Genomic DNA, 21521 nt, shown 5'->3' with positions numbered 1-21521 from the left:
TCTTTCTCTACTTGCTCTTCCGTTTTACTGATTGTTATCAATCTTTCAACCGGCTGGACTTTGCAAGCGGCCGCTCCCGCAGCGTCTTATGACACGAGGGCGGACAACCACAGACACTCATTTTGCGACATCCGAAAATTTTATAAAAGCCGGTCCAGGATTCGCCTGACCACTCCACTCGTTACCCCTCTCTACTGCGGCTCCGTCGTTTGCACCCCCTTGCTTCACACCGCACCTTGTATTTGTGAGCAGCCTCTCTTGAGATTATAGGGGCCGCTAAGCTTGATGCTCCTGTTTACTAGGTCCAACAACTACCCACTGCAACGCGCCACAATGTGCAATCTCGAGACGTGAGGAAATCTTTTCTCTCGTAGCATCTCGTGGTCTGACCTCGGACATAGCGAAGGCATGCAGTACTCATGTGGGGTATGTCTCCGAGCTAAACTACGCTTGTTTCCCCGCATCCGCCCTGACGTCATGATCGTAATTGTGTTAGCACTATGTTATTGTCAGTAGTTTATTTGCTCCCGAGATGCCTGACGCTCACCTTGCTCTACCTGACAGACTAGGACACTCAGGAAGAACGACTGTCGCAGTTCGCGCTGCACTCTGTCTGATCGACACCCGCCTAATTGCCCGAATTGCGATGCCCACGAGAAGGTACGTGCTCAGACCTTTGCACCTCGTTGCTCAACGCTTATGCATCATACCCTGTAGTACTTTGGCCCGGACGCCAAGGAAACGATTGTCGGCAACGTAAATGACTTTTGTGACCAATGTCGTCCATACTGGTATGCGAAGAACGGCCCCCCGACACAGTCCCGTCGCCGGTAGCTTTCTCCGGCGACCCTCCAGCGACACCTTCGTGCGGCGGCGTTCTCATATGCATACCCTAATGTTCCGTAATGTTAGTCTTCCACCATGCTCGCTCTGCTGTACCCTGTTACCTCTCTCGCTGTCACTCCAGCTAGTAACTTTCCACGCCTCAATGCTGCCAATGTATTCTTATCATCATAGAGTACTGGATGCTATAATCAACGTTACAATTTTCGTGTCGTTCACCCTTTTACACCTTGAAGTCCTGTTCCCAGGTCTGGTTGTCTTGTGTCGGTCTGCTCTCCCCAAGGCGTTTGCTGTCGGTAACTGCCCTAAAGAATAAACCTTGGGAAGGGTATCGCTCAATGCATGTAGTCTATCCAATAACAATGACTGGTTCGCAGACTGATTAGCTACCATTTCACCGCGAGGCCGACGACTTCGCTCTCTACCGCGTGGTACTGCGTTCTAAAGTGCTTCCGTCGCAGCTCCTCAGCAGCTTCATCCATGTTGTCGGTCCATAAGCGTGGCGCATTTCCCTCCGGATGGCATGTCTCGGCCAGAACCCGAGCAGCAAGCCGCTCCGCCTCTAGGGTCTTTTCACCAACATGGAGGCTAGCAGAGCCACTCTCTAGCTCTGCACCGAGCTTGGGCGATGGTGGCGGCGTGGGCAGGTCACTCCAGTATGCGACCTCGACTTTCTTCGTCCACTCACGGTCGCTCCACTTCGCTGGCTGGATCTTGCCTGGCGAGTCGTCATCGTCAAATTTCACGCCTGACACGTCCCAGTCCCGTTTGTATCCTTCTTCGTCTGTGCCGTCTCGGAGATAAGTTGGCGGTCGGAGCTGACCACCGCCGTTAACGCATCCGCCTGGACAGGCCATGACCTCGACGTAGTCATACTTCGTTTCTGGCGCCGCAGAGCCGTCTGCCTTCTTCCGTACGACACGTCCGCGGACACCCGCCGCACGCCCTGCAGCCCCCCGGCCGACCTGCACACCTGCGTCGCGCCCAACCTTCCTGACGAGATTTTGCAGGTTACGGAACCCGTAGCACTTTGCGCCACGAAAGACAATGTCGCCAGTCGCCTTCTCGCTAAGGATGTACTCCTCATAGTCGGGCGCACGCACCGCACGCATGTTCAGCCCGAGGGCAGACGGCGACTCGTGTACGATAGCGTTGATCAGGGAGTGCAGGTAGGATCCGGAGCTTGTGCCTGGATGAGTGATCAGCTCGGGTAGATCGTCCCCGTCGAACTTCGCTGCACCGCTTCCGCGAGAGTCGTCTGTTAGGAACCCATGCGGTAGGCGATCGTCGTTCTCTCCCTCGACCGGTGTGGACAAGCTCCAGTCTTTCTCCCGCATCATAAGCTCAAGTTCCCCGGTAGTTATCACACAGTCAACGTCGCGAGTCGCGTAGACGTCGTTATAAAAATCTTGTCTGGACGCTTCTAGCTTCTTGTCGTAGCAAGGCATGACTGTGACATGGTATATCTGGCTTGGTCTAGAACGCGGAGGTGAGCGTGCGTTCAAACCAGAGCTGGAGATGAGCGGACATACGTCTTGCCCCATTTCGAACCCAGCCATTCCTTCACTAGGGTGCCCATGACCTGCTGAGGGCTCTTCGTCCGACTGATGAAGGGCAGCATTTCGGCGTGTGTTTTCTCCACATAGCAAATCCATCCTGGGCATGCACTCGCGAGCATAGGCAGCTGGCCATCCCCTCTCTTCCGTTCCTTGTACTCGCGCGTGTGCTCCAGCAGAGCAAGATGTCGTGCGAAGGTTGTGTCGTACACATGCTGAAAGCCTAGTACCTTGGTACAAAACGCTTCGACACGTCGATACACTTGTTGCAATGACACGGGTTGCGCCTTGCTAGAGGAGGATATGCTTGCTGCGAGCGAGGCGAGGCTCTGCGGAGCAATGGAAATGACGGGGACCTTGTGGGAGAGGCAGATGTCCTCCGGGTTATTTGCAAGGAAGTTGAGCACCTCCGTGTGAGACTGCATGCTGATCAAGACGGATTCTGCGGAAGTGATGCATCCACTATATTCATAATTTCAGAAACACAGGTAAAAAAAACAGAGGGGAGCTTACCTGCACGCAAGACAATCGTTGAGACTGATCTCGGCAGTCTGGAGCTTCCTTTGAGTTCCTGAATCGGCCTTCGGATCGGATGCGGAGACTTCATAGTACGACCCGGTGGAATCGACACGAATCTCTGTCTGCAAATTTCGGTTTGAGCCAATTGGCAAGGGCCACGTCGCACAAAGCATACCGAGGCAGCTCCTCCGTCGCGCTCCGGTACTATACCATTAGTCTGTTCTACGGGTTTGATACAGGCTTGGGAAGGAGTAATGAAGTCATTGAGGTCCGTCAACGTCTACGACACCATCTAAGCCCACAAAGCCAAAACATGCATAGTAGAAAGACATACCAATGCTCCAGAGAAAGTCATGGTAGCTCGGGAAGGTCAAGGCTGGGAAAGAGGGCGGGCAGAAATACTTCTTCATGACTAATTGGAAAAGCGCCAAACGGGCGCCTTTGAGGCGGACGAGGAAAGCGCGCATAACGTGGCGGATCACACCCGCTACTGGTCGAACGACCGCGACGAGCCAAAGGCCCAGGACAGGCCAGATCGAGTTTCGACGGCGCGGTCATACCTCTACCACGTTTCTCTGCGGCGAACGATGCCTGAGAGGTTATTTGTTCGTGGCATGAGCTTCAAGTCTCTCCTTGTGTGTCTACTCGTGCTTAGCCTCTCAGAGGTCGTCAGGTCGGTATCGCGTCTAGGGAAACGCGACTTTGAACGCCTCTCTGCAGAAGCCATAGAGGAGCTCGCCGCGCATCCTGATCCTGTACGCAACATTGACCCATCCAATCCTTCGTCTCACCTCTCCAAAATCCTTATACCGCGCCCTCCGGATACGGAGAACAATACCATCGTGCGAGAGTATATTGTCTCGACACTGAAGGACCTCAACTGGCATATTGAAGAGGATTCTTTCAACGGCACGACACCCTATGGTGTCAAACGTTTTACCAACGTGATCGCCACCAAAGACCCGGCCGCATCGCGCAGGGTGATTCTTGCTGCTCATTTTGACAGCAAGTTCTTCTCGAATTACCCGGATAGTCAGGTGCGTGCCGACTCGTCTGACATTCCCTCCATATGCTCACAATATAGGCAGTAGTTTGTGGGTGCAACTGACTCCGCTGCCCCATGTGCTTTCATGCTAGACGTTGCCGAGACCCTGAACCCCCTGCTCGAGGATCGACTCGAGAGACTACGAGACAGCGAGGATGACGACGACGACGGCGACGACTTGTCAGATACCACCCTCCAACTCGTGTTCTTTGACGGCGAGGAGGCGTTCAAAGACTGGACTGCGACTGACTCAATCTATGGAGCGAGGTACTTTCTCCTTTGATCTCAGCTCATGGGTTACTCACATTGAGGTGCAGACATCTCGCAGAAAAGTGGGCCTCAACATATATTACGTCGGAAACACATACAAAGCGGCGCCTGACTCGGTGGTCACAAGACACTGAGCTCTCGACCATTGAACACCTCATCCTACTCGACCTGCTTGGAGCGCCGAACCCTCTCATACAGTCTTCGTACATTGATACTGCCTGGCTCTTCGATGAAATGATTTCAGCAGAGCAGCGCCTCATGTCAAGCGGTGCATTCGACTTTCAAGGCGAAGGCAGTGTACGCAGCTTCTTCATTTCGCGGACCGATGGCGGCCACTTCTGGGGGCGAGTAGAGGACGACCATGTACCTTTCCTTCAGCGAGGTGTTGATGTGCTGCATGTCATTGCTACACCTTTCCCAAAAGTGTGGCACACATTGGCGGTAAGTTTTCCTGTCTTTTTGCTTACTCGTCCTTATTCGACCAGGATGATGCCTCTGCTCTCGACATACCTACAATGCGGCGCTGGGTACTCATCCTTCGGGTGTTTATGAGCGAATACCTCGGTTTGATCCCAGAAAGCAATCAGCGTCGGTCCCCCGTCCAGAAGGCCACGGATGATCTAGTAAGTGCATTTTTACGTACTTCCCAGCTACGCTCACGCTGCACTAGTAGCACTGGAACAAGACGGCAGTATCGAGTGCAGACACAAGGATAGCACTGGACGATGTGTAGTAGAGTGCTATCTTGTATGCGAAGTTGTAATATCAGATATTTCAGCGATTCTGCCTTCGCTATGAGGAGCTACGTGTTGCGGTCTTGCATGTATTGGCACTGACGCCAACGCCGACATCGATCAAGAGGGGTATGCGGTTGAATCCATTGAACTGCACATCATTTAATTAAAGCTGCAATACGTGTGTCGAAAGCTTCTGAGCGAATGGGCATCTCTGGCGTGTGGAACGGGTTTTTCATGACGGCATCGGCGTAGATCTCATACACCTTTTGCAGTACGGTCTCAGCTGTTGGCTCGATCGGAGAGGTGAGAAGCACGAATTTGGTGCCTGCAATCTCCGTCAGAATGCGCATTAGCGACGACATGAGAGAAGAACGCTCGCCGGTTGGGGTCAGGAATATGGTCATCTTGAAGGATTCACCTTCGATGACCTGTGCGCCAGAGCCAGAGCCGGTGGGACTCAAGCGGCTAGTAATGGCGTGAATACCATGTAATGTTCCTGCAAGTACGAGGTATTCGTTTGAGGTCTGGCTCGGTAGTCCATCTGTTCTCCTCGTGAGTAAGCTAGCACCATATTACACTCTTCGCTATCAGGAATCACCTCCGAAGTTTCGCTGGTAGACCAAGCCTCCAGCTTTATTGATCACCTATCGACGTTTCTTCAGTAATATATACAAGATATCATTCACCCAGCTCTCACCCAAAGGCCAAAGATAGTCATGACAGACAGCGATAAACATGGGCCATCCTGGAGACGCGGTATCCACGTGAGCCCGACGCGTCAACGCGTCTGTCGGAGTTGCATCGGAGTTATGTTCGCACGAAGCGCGGCGCCTCGTGCTGTCTCTAGCTTTCGCCTCTCCACCTCGATAAAATTCTTGTCGGTGTTCGAATGCGTAAATATGCAAGCTCAAGCTGTCAGACAAGAACAGACTCAGGTATACCTCGAAGCACTTGAGGATAAGATATCTAACCTCATAGTGGACGTAGGACGTTCTCACGGCCGCGCAAAGTCTGCAGTCTATTCAGACGCTTCTGCGGGCAGGTTTAGGTTGCATCACGTATCTCAGGCAAGTGTGCACGCGTATATGCGTCTTTTTCTGCTGAGTTCTCTCTAGAAACTTGCTTCCAGCTGATAATTTCTCCGAAAGTATGACACTTAACGATCTATCACTATTCGCCACTGCACTAAGGCTATTCTGTAGGCTACCTCACGTCTGCCGCACTGGAGCCTCAGCCTTCCACGCCGTCTATACATGGATCATTTTCTTCCGAGAGCAGCCGTCGTAATGTCAGTGGGTTTAAGATCATGACCGTCACCAGGGGCTTCACGGAAGAAGCGGATAAGCTGCTCGATTACCTTGTAAGTCCATGGCCTATGTCCTTATATATGCTATATTTTACTCATTTCCTGACATCTATCTTCTCAGGAGCATGGTATTTTTGACGCTTTGCAAAAACAGTATCTCAGGAGCTTCATTTTTGCCGTCTATCTGGTGCGTATTGTGGGTGCTAGGAAAATTGTTCGATCGTTGACTTGTACATGTCTCTTAGGATAGTCAAGATCCGAACAAGTAGGTAGATGTATGCGTCTTATCTGCTATCTAACATGCTTGTTTGTAGCATCGTCGAAGCATACACCTTCAACTTTCATGTGAGTACGGGGAATCCAAAGCCTGTCATTGTCGTGGTCCGCAACACTGAATATCTACATAGTACTACACTGTACCAGGCTCTAGCGTCTCGATACCGGTGATGTCGCTCGGTGACGACCTAATGAAGCTATCCATCTCTGGGAAAGCAAAAGGCGCCGATCCAGTTGCTGATGCCACGAAGAAGGGGAAACTACCTACGCTCGGTGAAGTTAAACGAAGTTTAAAGGTACACTCCTTTACGGTATATATACGTACCCCGCTTACTATAGTCGCCTCTACAGACTTTGATCAAAAACCTCATCCAGGCTACAACCCAGATGGATGCGCTCCCTAGTATGTTCAAAAAGTACACGATCTGTGTGTCTAGCTCAATCATGTTACAGGACGTCGATTTGCGACCTTCAAGCTATACTATCATGATCATACTCCAGACGACTACGAGCCGCCACACTTCCGGGCAGGCGATTCTAAGGGCGACAAGTGGTTCTTTGCAACGCACGACAGGAACGAAGTACCGGAGAAGTGCAGCATTGGGCAGGTGCAGACAGGATGGCACGGGGTAGACCTTCGAGTCGCGTCAGTTTCGGCCTACCTGCCTTCGGCGGAAGATAACAATGCACCATTCACGGGTACTACAACCGGCAGCGGTAATGGTCTTGCGCCGCCACCGCTCACTCCTGCTGCAGAAGCAGATTTGAGGAGACAGCAAGCGGAGGCGCAAAAGCAGGACGCACTCGAGAGGCGAGTCGTCTGGGATGCTGAAGAGGGACTCGGCGATATTGATGCCGAAGGCGAAGTTGACGACGGTACGTGGGACTTACTCGTATGCGAGGCAACCCTGGCTGAAACTCCGCCTTCGCAGGCGATGGCAGTCAGCTTATGGGTGTGTGGAGAATGAGTTCTTCCGGACTAGAGTTCGTCGCTCCCATGGGTATTAGAGACGATAACGGCAATATCGTCCCTCTATCAGGCGAAGAGAACGATACGGAGCCCAACGACCCGACTCCAGCTGACGCTGCCCTATTCAAGGGTATGGAAGAGAAGGTCCCTCGACATGTTGGCCAGCTCGTAAGCAGCACCAGCATTGTACCTGTTGGTGGCACGAATACTGACTCCTCGCAGGACCTTCCTGCGACAAATTCGGGCGAACTAACCCAAACTCAACTTGTCTGCCAGACTCAAAATGAAGATGATGTACCTTCCCGGCTGCCCTCGGCATCAAGCTCGCCGCTTTCATCGCCCGAGCCTCCTACGCCGAAGACACGTCGAATGCCCACGCGATCACAGTTTAAGATCTACACTGAAAGCCTTCCCCCCTCCGATCCGCTAGGTTTCTCAGTTCCCTCCAATGCGAGTTTTCACGAAGAAGAGACGGTAAACACCCAAATGCTTCAGGAACGCATCATGGTTCAGAGACGGTCAGACGAGGACGTAGACATGCTCGGTGCGTTTGTGTCGATCTTCGTGGGGCCTTCATCTGACTGTTTGGCATAGACATGAGCACTCAGGTTCAGGATCATGCCCATTCACAGGACGATGACACCATAAAATCCTTCACTGTTAGCCACAAATCGATGACGGTCGTTCCCGATTCCCAGCCCGGCATCCAGATGGACGGTGCAGAGGATAAGGTGGAATGCGATTGTGGCGTAGATGTGAGTAGCCCAAATAGTGTCTAGCGACCTTATCTTAACGTGCACACTAGAAAGAAGATTGCGATTCTATCCTCTGCGAAACATGCGACAGATGGTTCCACGCCTGGTAAGTGCGCTTCCGCCCTCTCAGCTCTGACATTCAATCGGTATGTGTAGGTGCATGGGTTACTACTCGGGTAACAGTCGGAATATTCCTAACAAATTTAAATGCTTCGACTGTCGCGTACATGCTGACCAGAACTGGGATCTCATCGTGGTGCATGGCTTATACCCACGGATGATGGCAAAATTCAGGGGCCTCGCGTCGTTCAGGTGTGGACCATTCTCGGATATTCCACGGAGTGAGCATATTCGATAACATTGGAGCAGACGGGCCATCAAGATCTGCGAAACAGTCAAACCGGAGAACCTCTCTAGCTTCACCAAGGCGATAGGTGCACAAGGCTCTCACTATACTTTCCCGCAGTAATTGACGGAAATTAGGTTACGAACCAATAGTCTCTGGGCAGCTGTTCAAACGCCTCGAGAATGAAGGTGATAATAGCTGGCAACATGTGTTCTCTTCGCCTGATTTGAACATACCGGCTTGGCACAGGCTTTATCGCTCTCGAGGGTGTAGAAACCCCTACCGAAGATGCCGCTAAATCATCACGTTCTGGCAAAGGTAGAGCGACCAAGAAGCCGCCTCCACGACGCCGAACGATGCAGAAGCAACGATATGTCTTCGTCCGCAAGATCATGAAGGAACGCAAGTACAAAGACTTCTTTGACCCGGACCCTGAGGTAGAGAAGAGACTGCTTGATCTGGAGGATTTGGTCTGTCGTCATACCTTTCCCGGCTGCGTGTAAGATCTGTTGGATGTGCTGCTTACTGATCACCTCTGACATGAGTAGAAACCGAAGAAAAGAATGCATGGAGCAGTCGCTGGGGATGAAGACGACGATATGTACGTCGCCGTGCTTTGAGTCGCTCGCTTCTAAGATTTGCTCTCCTATATAGGGACGGTGTGCCGCCGGTACCTTCGCTTTCTCAGGAGGTTCCGCATCCTCCTTCCGTCGAGATCCCTGCGGCATCCCAAGCCTCGCAGACGCAGATGGAGTCGCAGCTCATACTAGACACTCAGACCCAGCCAGAGGACCTCCTAAAGCACCATTCAATTGACATGTTCAGAGAGGATCGTCGAAAGGACGAAGATGGGAGGGCGAAGAAGAAAGTCAAGATCTCCATCGGACCTGCCGTTGACCTTGGCGACTGAGCTTCTTTCTCGCCTGTGCTGCGCTCTTGCGACTACTGAGCTTTGACCTCTCTCGACCTTGCCCCTGGATGCTGTGTTTTCTTGCTACTTGCTGTGTTTCCTGCCTCCCGCCTCGACTGCTTTCCCTGTGTCATCCCGTGCTCAGTTTTCCTTACCCATGGAACGCTTTTTTGCCGACTTGCCATCTCTGGTCACTCGCTACTGTTTTCAATGCTCTCCGGTTTCTACTTCCTGCTGCTGTAACCGTTGCATTTAGCCACGTCATGTTACCTGTCGAGCGGCCACGAAGATTGAAATTCATACCAGGCTCCAATGTGTAACGTCGAGCGCGCGAGGTACAGAGGACGCCGGTCACCGCCCGGTGTGGGAGAACTGCGGTCGGCTCAAGGGTCCGAAGTACAGCAAACGCTTCCCTGCTTGACACTTGGAACGGTGTAGCACTTATTGAGACCCATGGCTGTAATCGCCACTGCCCCTCGCACGGAACGTCACCGACGCCCGACGAACTATCGTGCTACTTGACCGTGCTGTGTGACACAGTCTATGCTTGTCCTTGTGCTCTTTCTGGTTCCGATGTATGGCATGATACGCTTGGCCACCTCAAACTCTATCTCACAGCTCTAGCTTGACCGGATAAAATGGCCGCGGTTGGTTGTGGCAATTCCCTGTGCCGCGTGCACTCTCCCCCGTCTCCTGCACGACATTCACGATTGTGTTATGACAGCATGGCATCCCTCGAAGCGTTGAGCGCTCTTCGGACCGTCACATCCTTTCTTTACAACGTTATCGGCAGAGTCAAGGACAACACCAGCGAGTGCAGGGAGACCCTTGACCTAGTATTCCTCTTCATCTCCGACATAGAGCAGTCCGGGATCCAGAACGTGTCGCTGCCTATGCAAGAAAGGATTGTCCGACTATTGAGGTTTGTCCATTCTCGAGAAGACGAAAGCATTGTGTGCTGATATTCTGTCAAAGCACCTTTTTCGATCTCAAGGCGGACATAGAGCGACTAGAACAGAAATCTCTATTATCTCGGACGTTCCTCCATGAGCAGATTGCGTCAAAACTGTGCAAGGTTCGCAGAGTGGTAGAAGATGCCAGGAGCCAGCTCCTTGTGAGTTACTTACAGGTAGGGCTCCTGCTATGATAAGCACTTACGCTCTATTATACAAAGCTTCGGGTGCAGCTGGAGACGTACGTGTCAAACGCTGGGCGTACGACACGCACCGTTGGCCCGTGCGGGTTCATGCCGCCTTCTGAATGGAGCGGCGGACACTGGCTTGGTACCGGCTACTCAACCTTACATGCAACTCCAGCACAAGCCGTCGGTATCAATTGCGCCCGTCCCTGTTCTGACCACTTTTCCCAACGGATGCATGTTGGAGGAGGGCACGTTCGACGCCTCTGGAACTGGTTGAGAAGATCGCCGAGGGCAAATGTACAGCGTGATAAAGAGGCTAAGATCCCACAGATCGCGGGCAAGGATCAGCTCGGCGCACCAGAGAAGCCATCAACTCGACCGATCAGTACCATAGGCATAGTGCCCCTGAGCACACAGCAGTGGACCAACGAGCCTTTACCCAGGAAGCCGATGGATGCAGACTGTGGTGCAGCTCCACCTACAACGCGCCATGGGTGTGATTCGCCCTGGCAGGAGCCGTGCATCACACTTCTGAGCTTTACAGATGAAGAGCTCTCAGAGGTAGGTGCTCCGAACCACCACAAGAAATAAGAAAGTTATTGATATTTCTTTCAGGGTTTGGGATTGAGAAATACTCCGGAGGGCATTGACTCTCTTCGGAAGGTATGCCCATACTCCGTCTAAACACTCTAACGACAAGTCTAACCGTATGATATGGCCAACAGCATCTCAAACTTCTCGCCGACAATGACTCCGCGATGGAGCACTGTCTCCTGCGTGCATGGTACGCCGTGGATCATAGGAAGCGAACTGCTTTTTAACAGCCACTGAGGCGATATTCCCCATCCGTCGTCACTCCCGATGCCTCCATGCATCCTCCGTAAATTCGCCACGAAAGATTTCTGTCCCCACCTTCCTCTGATTTCGCAGTACTCGTTACTGGTCACCTCTTACATTCTTCTGGGGCCGGCCCCCAACCCTGTGACATCTTTTCGCCTTCGCTAGGTTCTATATTCGCCAGCCTCCAACGACCTTCGCGCACAGGTCAGCCTCTGCATGACCCCATACCGTAATGAAAAACCCACAGCTGCTCACCCCAGTGGCTCAGCTCGGCTTGGCCTTTTTTATTCTTATATATCGTTTCTCAAGCACGGACGGCTGTCGATACCCGGGGCTACACAGTAGCAGTAATTTGACTCTCCTCTTCACTTCCAATTTCTTGACATAAGAACGGTTGGGCATGCTAACCTCATAATTCAGAATATCCCCTTCGCCACATTATGCTTACTTATGTTCACCTATGTTCCCTTATGCGATATGTGTTTATGCCCAGCCAAATGTACTTACCTATGATGCATGCAAAGATATATCCTTGCCTCGTTTGCTCCCTCCGCACTGCGCAAGACGGCAGAATATGTCACAAGACTGAAGCATAACTTTCGCATGATGTCTAAATTTTACGCCTAGCTTAATTACTACTCAAAATGGTGTCGTCTCATGGCATCTGGTCTCTCTGCCTGGTGTTTAGCTACCATCCCAGCAGAGCGACGAAACGGTAAGCTGGTTCTGACGCCTATTACTACACGGAGGACCGTTGCATTTTCACTCTCAGTGACTACCGATTAGACTCGTGACCAATCTACTCAGTAGCTGATGGGACGCTCAGAGAGCTCCCACAGTGCTAGTGATTTCGCGTATATAACATGTAATATGTAAAGACCTGACTCTCGCGCCTTTGCTCTTGCTGGGACGTACTCCAACACGTGTACCACCAGAGACAAGCTAACAAGTCAAGGCCGCCCTCCCGTGCTCGTCCAGTAACAGCAGCCGCGCACCGTGGAACATCCGCCGGCTTGAGCGGTTCTTGCGCTTCATACGTTCCTGGCGTGTCTCCTTCCTTAACTGCGGCTGCTTCGCCACATCTCGTAGAGGCGTAACGGCCCTTTCCAAGTTCTTCTCCGCGTCTTTCTCATCCATGGTCCTTGCCTTCCTCATTACCATCCTTCCTTGACCTGTGAACGACCTGGGCGCAGGTTCTTCGATGAGTGAATCCGCGCGTTTGCGCTTCGTGCCGCGTCCCTCAGGCGTGTCATCGTCCATCTCAACGTCAGGCGCATTCTCCCTTTCCTTTCCCTTTCCCTTCACGTCTTCTTTCCCCTTCTCACCCTTTTCCTTGCCTCCATCCAAGCCCGTGGGACGCTCGTGAATACACCGAAGCGCTACAATGTCTGCGGACATTGTACACTCGTAGCGCCATACATGCAACAGGTAGCGCACCGTCATCGCGTACCGCGCGTCGAGCTCGAGCAGGATGTGGTCCACGCTCCGCAGTGTGCCTCTTGTCATCCGCACATCCTCGTCCTCCTCAGACGCGCCAGGACTGGTACGTGCCTCGACAAAATGCACGCCAACGAGCCCGACACGCGACGCGCGCCTGAGCAGGAGCAAAAACTCCCAGAAGCCGCGCAGCGCATCGACAGTCCAGACTACCTCGCCCGGCGCGTCCTGGAAGCTGCCTGTCGTCGCGGGGCTGGAGGCGAGCAGCTGGGGAAGCGCATGCAGTGCCGCGCGGAGCTTCTCTACTCCGAACCGCTCCGTCCAGCTCTCGCGCTCGCTGTCTGGTTCAGGCGGCGTGCAGGAGTCTGAAGGGGGGAACATAGGGCATGGTGTCACCGCGAAGCGCAGATCTGGCTGTACAAGCATGCTTGCAGGGGAACAGCCGAAGCCTAGGCACCCGCGTATGGGTATAACCCACGCGCAGCGGCCATACGGACTACGCAGAAAACTTTCGGCGGACGCACGAGTGTATGGTGTCACAGGATGTGGGACAGGGATTATCGATTGCTTCTTGCCGTCGCCCGCTCTGGGAGTGGGGTCTGGCAGAGGAATGCCCCGCGGATACACATCTTCCGCCAGTGTGTTGTCTGGAAAGCCGTAGTATAACGGGTTTGGATTGGTAAACATGTCGTGCTCATCTGCTTGTCGGCTCCTTTCTACGCCGTCGATATCCATTTCGACGTCTTCTCGCTGTGCCGCCGACTGCTGGCTCACAGGCCACTGTTCCTGTGTGCACTGCTGCGAGTTGTGGTACTGCTTGTACTGCCGCTCGTCGATGTCGCGCTCCTCGTAAAATCTCTCTGGGTCCGTTGGAAGCGAACCCACAATGGACGCGCTCTCCTCCTGAGAGGACAGATATACCGACGGTACCGAGGGGATAACGACAGCGACGCGCGTTGGCACAGGCCATTCGTGTGGCTACTCGTCAGGCTGTCAGCGCATCTGCTCACCTCCGGACATGCCACAGCACTCACCTGCGGGATTGTCCACCCAACGTTCTCAGAGTCCTCGATCCTTACGCGCCTCTTCTCCTTGAGCTGATTCCACTCTCGCATCAGCTCACTCTCTGCCTTCTCCCTTGCCTCGCGTTCCCTCCGGTCACGTTCCTCCTGCGAATCAGGCACAATTGTCAGGCTCGGCTGGCGCGGCAAACGGAGCGAGGGAGGCACAACCGCTGGCACTGGTATTCGCTGCGTCTGAGCCTGTTTCGCCTGCTCCTGTGGTAGCTCTGCGCCCGAATTGTTCGGCAACCTGGCAGGGTGCCCCTGTCCAAGCTCAGCCCCGGGTGATGGGGGCAGCTCAGGCGGATCGCGCGGCGGCAGGCAAGGTATGAACGCAAACGGTGGCGGCCCCTTGAGCTTGCGCGACGAGCTTGCTTTCAACTTCGACCTCGCCGCCTTCAGCCCTACTGCCTTCAATTTCGTAGACCCTAAATCTGGTGGCGGGGCGCCTGCCGAAGTCTCCTGGGCTGCATCCCGATGCGGTGTCGGCGGGTGTTCTCCAGTCAGCGGCACTTCAGCGATGCGAGAAGGCCCAGGTGCGGGCTCGGGCAGAGGCCGCTGCGAATGTGCTTGCATTGGGGGATTGCCACGATATGCTTGCGATTGGGGTAACTGCGGCGGGTCCGGTTGCTCGTGTTCTTGCTCTTGCTCCTTCTGCTCCTGTGGAAATTCCCGCACAGGCCGTAGGACAGCAGGGGGCGTCAGAGTCGGGGAATGCTGCGACGTCCGATCTCTCTGAGACCCCGCAGTCTGAGGCTGCTCCGACACAGGGACGCGCATCCCGAGGACCTGGGACACCCGCGCCGGCAACGACTCCTGCGACCACGTCCGCGCCTGGTTCTGCGAGCCAGACGCGCTCTGGCTCAATAGCCTCTGCGTACTATTCGAATGCGGACCTCCGCCTCCACCATCCCCCTGCCCCACTTCCATACTCCCGTCGAGACCATACCCCTCTGCATACGGATCCTCTTCCGCACCCGCTACCATGCCCTCACGTGCCGCCCGTCCATACGCACGCTCAAGCACCTCGTCGTATCGTGTGCCCCATGCCGCCCGCGCCGTCATACGCGCATGTGCCTCCTCAGTGGGCAAGTACGCGCTTGGCACCGGTGACGCGCTGCGGTCCTGCGGTTGCGAGCCTCCCGAGTTGGGTGGCGCAAGAGAGAGAGCAAGGAGCGCCTGCGAGTTGAGTGGCTGTGCTTGAGAAGATGGTGCTATCTGCGACGGGCTGGGCTGTGAGCCTGGAGGGGCGAATGGGGAAAGCGGACGAGGCGCAGGCTGCGAGTGCGGAGCGTGTCCGAGGATCTGGGGCCAGTGGACACTAGGCAGGCTCCCGTCTGGAGGGCTCAAATGTGGCTGCGGTCTCGGGAAGGGGAGATGTGGGCTCCGAGAAGCTGCCTCGTGCGTTAAAACGCGCTCGTTGTCGCGCTCAGGATTACTGCGTTGAACTTCGAATGTGTTATGCGCCTGCCCGACGTCCTCCGTCTGCGCCCGAAGGGCGGTCTCGCACTGTATCTCGCGCTTTTGACGTGCGCCCGCAGTATCGTGATTGAGCAAAGATGCAGGACCGTCGCCTTGATACTGCTCATCGTCACCTCGCAGCCGCCGACCCGCTGAGTGAGAGGCCGAACCAGCATCTATCGCTTGCTCCCTCTTCGCTCCCCAACCTACATCAAGTACAAACGACCGCGCTGGATCGAACGAGGGCTCAGCATGGAACGTAAGCCCGGGCGGGCTTTCCTGGCTTGCGCTTTGAGAGCGTTGACGTCGCGCGGGTGGGCGTGATAATAAGAGGGTGACGGCGTGTGCAGAGCTGGAAACGAGGCCTGGTGGGGTCTCGTCACTGTCTCCCGTCTGCGGGTCGTCTTGGTGCGTGAAAGGATTGCGAGACGAAGAGGCAAGTGCTGGTACGGGTACGTTGTCTCTTGCGGAGTGATACAAACTATCTTGTGAGCCTTGTGAAGAGGAGCTCCGTTGGGCAGGATGAGTACGTCCTGCAGCAAGAGGCGGATATTAACCTCCCGCGAGATCGTCTAGACGAGAGTCTTGACTTACCTGGGCCAGGAAGACTAGCAGGAGCGTACAGACTATCTTGCGAGAACGGCCGCTCTTGAGCCTGCGGTCGGGATGAATGCTGGGCTGCGTAGAGTTGCCCCTGGTTGGGCGGAAAAGGTGGTGGTAAGAGATTCGAGGGTGACGCGTCTGTGAGAGCCTAAGTGGCCTAAAAAGGGGGATCATGCTTCGAGGAACATACTTGAGACATCTCTGGACATACTGTCTTGGAGGAATGATCGTGCTTGTGCTTGCTGATAGGACATGAATTGCACTATCGGGGATATGAGTTCATGCACGCAAGGAATATCAAAGCAGACGCACTAGAGGCATTCTGAAAGCCTGAAGAAATTTGGGATCTCTGGCGGCTGCTTCCAGCCTGCCCTTGAGGCGCATACGGCCGGTATTGGCTCGGGGACATTGACACAAATGAGACATCCTGCTGCGACGTATCTTAAAGACTGTAAGAGCTTGAGAACGGTAATAAGGGAAGCGCGCACCCAAAAGGTCTCCTGCCACTTCAACTTGCGAGAACAGCCCCTCAAATTCTTGATTTGCCAGCGAGAATGACTGGCCTTGAACGAGCAATGAGTAGTGCGCTTAGAGCTGTGGAATCGAGGGTGGACGTACGAGGTGTGGAGGATCGAGGGACGGGCAGATCCCGCGAACTATCCATACTGTTCTGGTCAGCAGCAGGGTCACGTTTTGTTTCGTAAAGTTGTTGTTGGTTGGGTGGCAGGGGTGGTAATGAGGGATTTGTGGTTAGAGCGTCTTGAAGAGAATAAGTACAAAGAAAGCATCGTCAAGAATAGAACGCACCGGACACATCCCTTGTCATATCTGCTAACGACTGAGTCGGGTGGAAGTTATTCTGTTCCTTGTGAGTCCCATGGGGCTGTTGGCTCTGAGGCGTGCCGCCAGGTTGCCGGCTCGCGCTCTGGGAGCTGTTGTGCATATGAAGCTGATCAGAAAGTGGGGTATCGCGAGAAGGGGGTATTTTGTTCAAGGAAACGTTGTTGGTGGTGGACAACAATGCAAGCTGGCTAGCCGGTAAACTTGGCAATTCAGTAGAGAGATGAGCCGGGGATGCGGGGCCGAGGGAAATAGATGAGACTTTTGATGCCGCAGGATCAAGCGAACTCTTTTGCCGAGACAACGAGCGGCGAGCATCCGCAAGAGAGGGAGCGCTCGCGTCTGCTCCTAAGGCAGCTGTGTGGACAAAATCGTCGAGGTCGGAGACGTCAGCCGGCTTGAGCTCGCCGGGAGCGAGCACGGGCAGAGCGATGTCGAACCATTTGTGAGAAGAGTCCGCGTCGTGGACAAGGATCGATGCCTGGTGGTGAATGTGCTGCGATGTAGGCAAGCTGGAGGCAAAGACATGGACGTTCATCGCAGGCTGATATTCCCGTTACCGGAACACGTGAGCCGTGACATAACGCGCTCCCAGGCGCGCGCCCCCTTAATACCACCGCAGCGAAAACCTGCATGCAGTGAGTGGTTCAATTTTGCTTTAGATACCGAGGCCCGGAGGTACAACTTGACACACCAGCCTATGTACTGCTGCTTGAGGTTGCTGAACCAGTCCACTCTGAAAAGTGGCAAACCTTCACAGTACACGCCATCTTCAAAAGACGTTTTTGATGCAATCGGCAACAGCCTCCACAGGCGATAAATCGCGTCTGTGATGACGCTATTGAACGCTGATACGAAGGATTGTGGTGACATTGCTAGACAAATCAAGGCGTTCATAACGCGCGCGGCACGCGACTTAGGGATAATAGTGTCCGGCACAGACGACACACAAAAGTCATATCTTCCACGATACCGAAGGATAGTGTGTCGCCCTTGGCTCCGCTGGTAGATATCTTGCTTGGGCCGGATGCCTCTGCGACGACCCATACCCGCGATCACTCCCGGACTCCTTAGCTCTCGGCTGAGGTTCTTGCTGTGAATTGCGGTCGCGAACTTCGCCTTCCCTGATACGTTGTGTTCACCTCTCAGAGACGGATTTGTTGCTCATAGCTAAAACATCCATCTTCAATATTGTCATCATCGTCGACCTTCACATCGACCCGGACTACATCAACACCGCAAATCTTGTGCCAATCACCAACGACTACATTTCGACTATTAGCGTCGTGTTTGCGACAAGTACGTGCCCTCACCCCCTCTTACGCATGTTATTTCACTTGCTCTTTAGTTTAAAGCTCGAGTTTCAGCTACATCAAGCTACCACAGAGAAACCGGCTTCGGTGGAGCGAAGCAGGGCAAAACGGAGTAGTAATGTTGTTGTTGGTTACAAACGGCTCGTCGCTTCGAGACGAAGGTCAGGCGGAATCAATAACAAAAACCACGGATGGGTGGAGGCCGATGAACGAGAGAAAGGGGGCATGATCTCGTTGTAAGAACCTGTGGAGAAGACTCAGGAGTGTCAGCCGGGGTTTGCGTAGGCCTCATCACAAGAGCGATGTAGTTGGTATTGCTGTGCTTTGCTGTATATGTGTACTAGACATGCTCCGCGCTTTCAGGGTCTCCGTTGACCAGATAGACATATACCGCCGAGGATTAGTTCCGTAATAGCTCTTAAATATTTGATGCTTTAGTCGTAAACGTCGCCCTGCAGCAGCAACGGTACAGATAACTTATCGAGTTACTGATCGGCGGAGGGGCAGAATGCAACCTGGTAGTTAGCGGCGATGGACGGAGTGCAAACCCACACAGCGGTTCCGCTGCTTTCGTCTACGGCCCTCGTCAATGAGCGGTTCTACACGAAAGAGTGGGGACGAACCGTAGGGAAAGACATACGCATCAGGGCAATTGCCCTCTGGGAAGAGAACATGTCAGTCGCTACATGACACAAACGATCAGACTGCACTTACTAAAGTACGAATAATATGCAACACCGGACGCCGGACATGTCGCCGCAGTGCTATACTGGCCAGTGCAGCAGTTCGGCGAGTTCGCTAGTAGTATATAAGAGCCGGTAACGTGTAGACCTAGTCGAAGTCCTCACCAGGATCGCCGTCAATGTTGGCCTCACAGGCGTTCTTGCAGCCGACTGGGAGTCCGGTTGAGTTGTACGGGCCCTGCAACGGAGCAGGACTTTCCAAAGCGCGAAATGCTCAGAATGAAGCCTTAATGACCAGGCAAAGAGCTTACAGTCGGGGTTAAGATCAACCGGGCAGCTAGGGATTCCGCATCCTTGATCGTTACCAACGCGCATAGGCAAGTTGAACCCGTTGACGAGGGAAACTGGCATACATTAGTAGGCCAGCGCGATGCAATATGAGGAGCATTGTGCGCTCACCATCGACATAGTCGACGAGATCTTCGCCATGAAGCGTGAAATCGGCCACAGTCACAGGTGGAATGGCCTGGAGTTGACAGGGGAAATGAAATTTTGAGCTCGCGACATAGTCTGCTATAACACTTACGGTCCCCGTATGTGGGTCGCACTCGAGACCTCCATTACATCCCCCATCAGCGCACTGGGTTGCAGGATTGGGATCATTGAAATCGCAGTCGCGGCGAGCCTGCATCACAAAGATTTTAGCCTTTGTTTTTGTATTATTATTTCTCCACCAGCATACCCAAATATGTCCAGCTTGCCAGTTGTCTGGGACGTAGAAGCTAACGAATGTGCCCGGAGCCGCCTCCCATCTACAATATTCAGTATTAATGAATGTGGCAAGATGAATAGCGCGAAAGAGAAATACCCCGTAACATAATCCGGTGTGACGCCTGTGCTGCTGGCACTAAGGTCAGTGAATATCTGGATACTACAGGTTAGGTTGAAAGCTTGTTCCTTGGGTACGTGTGAACTCTTACTGCGGGCCTGAAACCATAAGCCATGAGCAGCATGTAATACATACCGAGCATATACACTCACCAGATCGTGAACGGGCAATTGTTTGAAACGGTAAAGGTACGCCCGCTAGCTAGGGCGGCCAAAGAGGCAAAGGGACCAAGGTAAGCGAGTTTCAATGCTGATAGTTCGGGTGAGTGCTCTCGAGGGAGGGGGAGGGATCAGGAATCTTGACAGAACGTACGGACCTCGCATGCTGGTTATGGGCGGAGCCTTGGTCGGACATAGGTCGTTCGGATGCCAAAGGACTACGGACTGATCGCGTTTGCCACGTACTAGACCACATGGGTGCAATAGTAGGCGACTGCAGTCTTGCCATGGGCTTGCCCTTTCTAAGAATTGAGGCCCGAAAGCAGGGTAGAGGTAACACTAATTGTAGTGATACGCACCTTCGGACCGGTAGGCCAGGGGCTGAGCTTGAAGCTTGAAAGGACGCACCTAGTAACGTACCATCTCAATTTACACATGTGACCAGTCATCGTGCATCACATTGGATTAGTGCTTCCCGTGTTTCCATCTGCATATAACCTCCTGGCAACCAGGCATCCTTACTATCACATGTTCACCTGACGCTCAAAAGGCGTTAGTTTCTCGTAATTCCGGTGGAAACATGCCAGTCACTGCGAGTACTAGCAATCTGATCATGATTTGTTGCCCCCATGCTGGAGATGTCTGGGCAGTGACCAAAAACTGCGGGGCTAACAAGGATACACAAGGAGCTACAACATCTGGGTCCATTTGGTGTTGTCGGCCTAGCGCTGGAGTTCTGCTGTACAGTTGCTTTCAACAAGACTTTGGACAACACGAACGACTTTGTGGCGTCTACGTCGGAGCTTTCGGATTGATCCGAGTAGAGCGCTTCTTGCAGCTTCCACTACACAGCTGCACGGATGAGACTGTGGGGCTCAAGATCTGGCGGATTTTGTGATTCGGGGAATCGTGATCTTTGAGCGTTGGTTTTTGTCTGAGATTCGTCCGACCGAAATCATGATTCTGGCCAATGCGAAATACGCCCGATCCGAGATCTCCCCACCACAGTTTGGCGCCCACAGAGCCTCAGGCCTCAGAGCACACGTCCGTTCGAGTTGTATTCCGTACTTAGAAGTCCACATTGAACAGTAGGAGACTACATTAGAACACATGTATGATCTCAGCTCGGGTAGTAAGCTGCAATAGATGCCGGAATAACAGGCTACGGGCCGGAGAAAAACTCATCGTCAAGCTCGCTGGTACCTTCGCCCCTCATAGACAGGGCCGGAACGTTGTCGTCGTCGTCCTCAAGGAAACCACCACCTAGATTACCTTCAGGGAAATCCTTTTCGTCCTGAGCTATCATATCTTCTCGCCACCTATCCATCCAAGATGTCAGCAGTATATCAAAGTTATAACACCACGGGACACATACTTAACCCACCCGTCGCTCTCGTAGTTTGTACCAAGGTTCTTCTTCTGATGAAGCTCCTTCATCTCAGCATTGACAGCCTTCCAAAACCCACTGTCAGCCCCACTCTGTCGTTCCGTCTTGGTAAGAGACGATGTGCTCGCACGTGCATCTGACTGGCTTTAGTGAAGAAGCGTACAGGCATCACGAC

General features: G+C 53.5%; 9 protein-coding genes across 9 annotated transcripts; 3 read left to right on the top strand and 6 right to left on the bottom strand.

The window, feature by feature from the left end:
* Nucleotides 1-705: 705 nt before the first annotated feature.
* Nucleotides 706-3273, bottom strand: PHACADRAFT_185384 (uncharacterized protein; the record flags this gene model as incomplete). Its single annotated transcript, XM_007397091.1, has 5 exons — nt 706-2319; nt 2376-2861; nt 2913-3040; nt 3094-3198; nt 3253-3273. The coding sequence occupies 5 exons, from the start codon at nt 3271-3273 to the stop codon at nt 1230-1232; spliced, it is 1830 nt and encodes a 609-aa protein (XP_007397153.1). The 3' UTR covers nt 706-1229.
* A 259-nt stretch (nt 3274-3532) lies between these two features.
* Nucleotides 3533-4949, top strand: PHACADRAFT_97707 (uncharacterized protein; the record flags this gene model as incomplete). The annotated part of the gene is made up of 4 exons (XM_007397090.1): nt 3533-3955; nt 4010-4230; nt 4281-4674; nt 4719-4949. 4 exons carry the CDS (start codon nt 3533-3535, stop codon nt 4947-4949), a joined length of 1269 nt encoding a protein of 422 aa, XP_007397152.1.
* A 176-nt stretch (nt 4950-5125) lies between these two features.
* Nucleotides 5126-5688, bottom strand: PHACADRAFT_162843 (uncharacterized protein; the record flags this gene model as incomplete). Its single annotated transcript, XM_007397089.1, has 4 exons — nt 5126-5295; nt 5350-5511; nt 5569-5614; nt 5668-5688. The coding sequence occupies 4 exons, from the start codon at nt 5686-5688 to the stop codon at nt 5126-5128; spliced, it is 399 nt and encodes a 132-aa protein (XP_007397151.1).
* Nucleotides 5689-6276: 588 nt separating this feature from the next.
* Nucleotides 6277-9920, top strand: PHACADRAFT_123526 (uncharacterized protein; the record flags this gene model as incomplete). Its single annotated transcript, XM_007397088.1, has 15 exons — nt 6277-6330; nt 6398-6463; nt 6522-6541; nt 6591-6621; nt 6684-6830; nt 6904-6955; nt 7006-7428; nt 7485-7690; nt 7883-8066; nt 8117-8277; nt 8328-8383; nt 8434-8589; nt 8644-8711; nt 8761-8811; nt 8873-9920. The coding sequence occupies 15 exons, from the start codon at nt 6277-6279 to the stop codon at nt 9124-9126; spliced, it is 1929 nt and encodes a 642-aa protein (XP_007397150.1). The 3' UTR covers nt 9127-9920.
* A 1456-nt stretch (nt 9921-11376) lies between these two features.
* On the top strand, nt 11377-12068 carry PHACADRAFT_258306 (uncharacterized protein; the record flags this gene model as incomplete). Its single annotated transcript, XM_007397087.1, has 1 exon — nt 11377-12068. A coding segment is annotated over exon 1 (151 nt), but the record flags the coding sequence as incomplete, so codon positions are not given.
* A 205-nt stretch (nt 12069-12273) lies between these two features.
* PHACADRAFT_258305 (uncharacterized protein) lies at nt 12274-13952 on the bottom strand. The gene has a single exon (XM_007397086.1). It carries the CDS (start codon nt 13330-13332, stop codon nt 12457-12459), a length of 876 nt encoding a protein of 291 aa, XP_007397148.1. The 5' UTR covers nt 13333-13952; the 3' UTR covers nt 12274-12456.
* Nucleotides 13953-16861: 2909 nt separating this feature from the next.
* Nucleotides 16862-17458, bottom strand: PHACADRAFT_258304 (uncharacterized protein). The gene has a single exon (XM_007397085.1). It carries the CDS (start codon nt 17452-17454, stop codon nt 16867-16869), a length of 588 nt encoding a protein of 195 aa, XP_007397147.1. The 5' UTR covers nt 17455-17458; the 3' UTR covers nt 16862-16866.
* A 1256-nt stretch (nt 17459-18714) lies between these two features.
* On the bottom strand, nt 18715-20003 carry PHACADRAFT_97058 (uncharacterized protein; the record flags this gene model as incomplete). Its single annotated transcript, XM_007397084.1, has 10 exons — nt 18715-18803; nt 18853-18888; nt 18944-19027; nt 19078-19166; nt 19208-19316; nt 19372-19438; nt 19499-19597; nt 19655-19724; nt 19781-19843; nt 19954-20003. Coding segments are annotated over 10 exons (756 nt in total), but the record flags the coding sequence as incomplete, so codon positions are not given.
* A 1118-nt stretch (nt 20004-21121) lies between these two features.
* Nucleotides 21122-21396, bottom strand: PHACADRAFT_196883 (uncharacterized protein; the record flags this gene model as incomplete). The annotated part of the gene is made up of 2 exons (XM_007397083.1): nt 21122-21278; nt 21335-21396. The coding sequence occupies 2 exons, from the start codon at nt 21394-21396 to the stop codon at nt 21122-21124; spliced, it is 219 nt and encodes a 72-aa protein (XP_007397145.1).
* Nucleotides 21397-21521: the final 125 nt, after the last annotated feature.

The sequence above is a fragment of the Phanerochaete carnosa genome (assembly GCF_000300595.1).
Source record: "Phanerochaete carnosa HHB-10118-sp unplaced genomic scaffold PHACAscaffold_6, whole genome shotgun sequence".
Taxonomy (NCBI): Eukaryota; Fungi; Basidiomycota; class Agaricomycetes; order Polyporales; family Phanerochaetaceae; genus Phanerochaete; species Phanerochaete carnosa.
Note: the sequence above shows the minus strand (reverse complement) of the source record. Positions and strands in the feature narration are given on the sequence as shown.

What these genes read in the sequence shown, in the direction of transcription:
- PHACADRAFT_258305 (XM_007397086.1), bottom strand. Translation starts at nt 13,332, where the DNA reads ATGTTCCCCCCTTCAGACTCCTGCACGCCGCCTGAACCAGACAGCGAG.
- PHACADRAFT_258304 (XM_007397085.1), bottom strand. Translation starts at nt 17,454, where the DNA reads ATGAACGTCCATGTCTTTGCCTCCAGCTTGCCTACATCGCAGCACATT.